We start from the raw sequence: 3,820 nt of genomic DNA, 5'->3' as shown, positions 1-3,820 counted from the left end.
AATTTTTTTGCCACAAAATATTTAACAGTGTAAACAATTTCGGCATATTAACAAATGATATATGTAATGTTGTTATAATTTCAGTATATTAACGAGTGTAATATGCAATGTTATTGCTTAATACTCGTCTCTTATCAATATTTACATAAAACTATAATTTTTGATAAAAGTGATATTCAAAATAACAATTTTGACTCCAAAAATTAATTAAATTTAATAATAATAAATAAATTTAAAAAAATATAAAATTTTATAATATTATAATTGGTATAAAATTATGTCTTTCCTTAATATTTTCTAATTAAATTGAAAACTTACCTTAAACAAAATCTATTATAACTTATAATAATTTGCTATATTGCAAAATTTATCAATCTAATATTAACATAATCCAATATTTTTTGTTAAGAAAAAAACAATGGCAATGAAACATGATCTTTTACCATTCATTTAAACAAACCCTCCACCTACATGCATAGAAATGTGCTCTTGATTTAAAATTTTAAATTAATCTATAAATTCTCTTTCTCAATTTAAAATTTTATTATCATTATAATAGGATTATTTATTTTTTTATTAATACTTTTAAAAATATATATTATATCAACACTTTTGATGGTCAATTTTTTTCTCTTCTTCTTTTTGAAGTTCATTCTACAGCCAAGCGTGATATATAATACTGGTCATCAAAACTGAAATTTTGTTATGTCCTTTAACAAAATAAAAATTTAAAATAATTATAAAAAATATTTAAATAATATAAGCTCATACAAAAATTTGTGCTTAAAAAAATTAGATCCTCTGAATTCATATTACATTTATATTTAAAATAATTCTATACTAATATATTACAATTTTCACCCTTTCATCCCTAATTAACACGTATCCAAAACACATGAATGTCTCACGCTGCAAATTTCTGTGTTGACTATATACGACGCAAAATCCATCGTCTTTTCTTAGAAGTACAGTGTATGCAACTTAGCATTATCTTCAACGTACAATGTGTGCAAAGTACGTACAATCGATAAAGTAGTTGTTGCTCTTCTTTGAATAGTAAGGGCTGACAATTTGAAAAGGAGTAGTCTTTAACGCGACTTTTTGAAAGCCTTTCCGGCGATTTTTTCCGGTGAAAATCCGGCAGTAATTTATTGGAATCCAAGTTTGATAGCTAATTTCTGCACAATGAAAGCGTCCCAGGGGTTTTTCAGGGTGCTGAATCCGAATATGCAGTTAAAAAACCATTTTAACTGCAACAAATCATGATTTCATCTCAATTTCTTCCGCCGGATTCCGTCACCGGAATCTCAAAAAGTCGCATTATAGACAACTCCATTTGAAAAACTCAGCCATAACATAGAAGAATGGCCGCCTCAAACAACTCGTTAAAACAATAAAAGAAGCAACAACCCTATTTAAAACCAAACTATTATCTCAGTGTTAATATTAAATATTCTGTGTTTTATTCTGCCCTGAAGGAGGCCATTAATATTTTGCCAAATTTTACCATTTTAATAACTGGAACAGAATATCCAAACACAGGAAGACGCGTTCCTTGCAGCGCTTCTTGTTACATTGTATGCATGAAATTTTTAGTATGACCAACCTTACATATTCCAACTTTAATATTTGAGGTTCTTAATATTCAAGTTTTAATTTTACATCTCATTTATATATATATGAAGTTAAACAAAAATCACATTAAAATGCAAATAATGAATGATAAATTCGAAACTGTTTAATTCAAAGAAATTTCATTAGGAAGATGAAGATGATATTTGCAAAGAGATGTGCAGAGCAATTTTTATTTAGTAGGTGGCCATGGCCATGGACATCAATGATCATTGATGTCTTATTCATATATTTAGTAGCCATGAAGAAAAAAAAGAGATTTAGCACGAGACGTTGGCTCCAGGATCCACACCCAACTGGCTACAGATATTTTTGTAGTAGTTCACTCTGCTATTCACTTCCCCACTGTTTCCGCCGTTGCATTCCTGGCTGTTGATGGCTTTGATTGTGCCACCGAAGCCCTGCCCTGACGTTATGGCGGAGTGACAGTTGCTGTTCTTCATCCAGAACCACACGGCCGTCTTGAACGAAATGGTGGAGTCTTGCCCCACCTTCTCTGGGTTGTTCACCCCGTCGAACCCAATGCTCTGCCCAGCCGCTCCATAATTGTAATTCCTGTAACAATCTAATTGTTAGTCTCAATCTTTTTTACCATTACAGAAGAGATGAGATGTGATTAGTGGGTGTAGAGTTTTCACATACATACCAGCTCAACTGGAGAGGGCCACGTCCATGGTAGCTCTTACCACTCGCACATGGCCACGTGGCTGAACTCATACAGTAGTTCATTGGAGGGGTTCTCTCATTGATGTAGCACATCCCTGACATGACACACAAATTAATCAATTGACAGTGAAAAAATTGAAATCAAATGGCAATTAAAGCTTTTTCTCATAAAGAAAAAGGATTACTAAGTAATTAATTATGATAGAGCAGAATATGAACCTCCAGTTTCGTGCATAACATTAGCGAAGAAGGCCGCGAGTTCTCTCTTTGTGACGTCTGCGGATCCCGTGGTGCCAAATCCAGAATACGCATTGGCCGCTGCAATGAAAGCATCGTAAGTGTAGAATCCTTTGCCCTCGCAGGAGCTGGCAGCTCCGCTCGCGAGGCCATTGAAGAAACTCTGGGAAATTATGGTACCCACGCTTCCACCTCCGCCACTTGGAGATCCTCCCCCTGAACTGGAACATGGACCGCTCTTGCAGCCAGCGCCGCAGTAAGCAGCGCTGGTTCCACAGTATCCATACTGGCTGCAACACAGTCCGCTGGCACAGCCACAGTTTTGAGCATTAACACTGACGCCCACCAGTAGCAGGACTAGCACCACCACCACCACCATTACTGAGTTACCGCTACTACTCCCCATTGCCAACAGTTTCTTAAGACTCCCCACTCACAGATATTATTTGATTTGTTGATTCAAGTTCGTTCTCTATTTATACAGAAACCCCGACCCACTCTGCTCCTCATTTTCTTCTTTGTGTCGGCAAGACTATTAAGGACATTGATTTTTCGAAACAATTGCAACCGGTCAATACACGGGGGCTGCGGTCCTGATCGTTGAACGTAACAAGTTTTATAGTGCGCCGCCTTCGACTTACCTGCTCTAAAAGCTGAACACGCGGCGGAACGCTTAGGATAGTTGAACGTACCCATTTTCACAGAGCTGCTCCATATCAATGTTCCACGATAAAGATAATGTTTCACCGACTTTCATTGATTTAGTGGTTGTGAGAAGTCGCGAGATAAAGATGCCATGACTTTTGTGCTTTTTGGCCGTGTTAAATATTTTGGGGCAGAAATGTATATTTTGTTTACCAATGGCTTCTCCTGCTTTTTTGTCCATCTTAAATATTTTGTCTGTACTTTTTAACAATGCTGGACTTTGATTTTACTAAAAATTACAACATATCAATACGCGGCGGGACGCACTTCGCTCCGGATCTTTGAACAGACCCACTTTTTGTTTGTAGTGCACCGCCTTGCACATACTTGCTCCACGCCAACGTTGAACAGTAATAATAGTTTATTCATTGATTTAGCGGTTGTGAGAAGTCACGAGATAGATAAGATCACTGGCTTGGAGATGAGATTCTCCCACTTGGATAGCATGGTTTCTTTGCTTTTTGGCCCTGCCAAATATTTTGTAGCGGACATGCACATTTTTAATATGCCCAAATTGTTACCCATTATTGGTTGATCTAAAATGTCGTTGTACGTATATATTTTTTACTTTGAACCAAAA

The 3,820-nt window shown here is 36.0% G+C and overlaps 1 protein-coding gene across 1 annotated transcript; it reads right to left on the bottom strand.

The window, feature by feature from the left end:
* Positions 1-1,737: 1,737 nt before the first annotated feature.
* On the bottom strand, positions 1,738-2,993 carry LOC149253577 (endochitinase 4-like). Its single transcript, XM_089459971.1, has 3 exons — positions 2,518-2,993; positions 2,279-2,393; positions 1,738-2,187 (listed from the first exon to the last, which is right to left on the bottom strand). The coding sequence occupies exons 1-3, from the start codon at positions 2,939-2,941 to the stop codon at positions 1,893-1,895; spliced, it is 834 nt and encodes a 277-aa protein (XP_089316097.1). The 5' UTR covers positions 2,942-2,993; the 3' UTR covers positions 1,738-1,892.
* Between the last annotated feature and the right edge of the window lie 827 nt (positions 2,994-3,820).

This window comes from Pinus tabuliformis, chromosome 7 (assembly GCF_031772625.1).
Source record: "Pinus tabuliformis cultivar Carrire ecotype Pingquan chromosome 7, CPIR1, whole genome shotgun sequence".
NCBI classification, from domain to species: domain Eukaryota; kingdom Viridiplantae; phylum Streptophyta; class Pinopsida; order Pinales; family Pinaceae; genus Pinus; species Pinus tabuliformis.
Note: the sequence above shows the minus strand (reverse complement) of the source record. Positions and strands in the feature narration are given on the sequence as shown.

Excerpts from the sequence above, each read along its gene's own strand:
- LOC149253577 (XM_089459971.1), bottom strand. The coding sequence starts at position 2,941 with ATGGGGAGTAGTAGCGGTAACTCAGTAATGGTGGTGGTGGTGGTGCTA. Across the intron at positions 2,394-2,517 it reads TGTTATGCACGAAACTGGAG|GGATGTGCTACATCAATGAG; the intron begins GTTCATATTCTG and ends GTGTCATGTCAG. Across the intron at positions 2,188-2,278 it reads GGCCCTCTCCAGTTGAGCTG|GAATTACAATTATGGAGCGG; the intron begins GTATGTATGTGA and ends AGATTGTTACAG.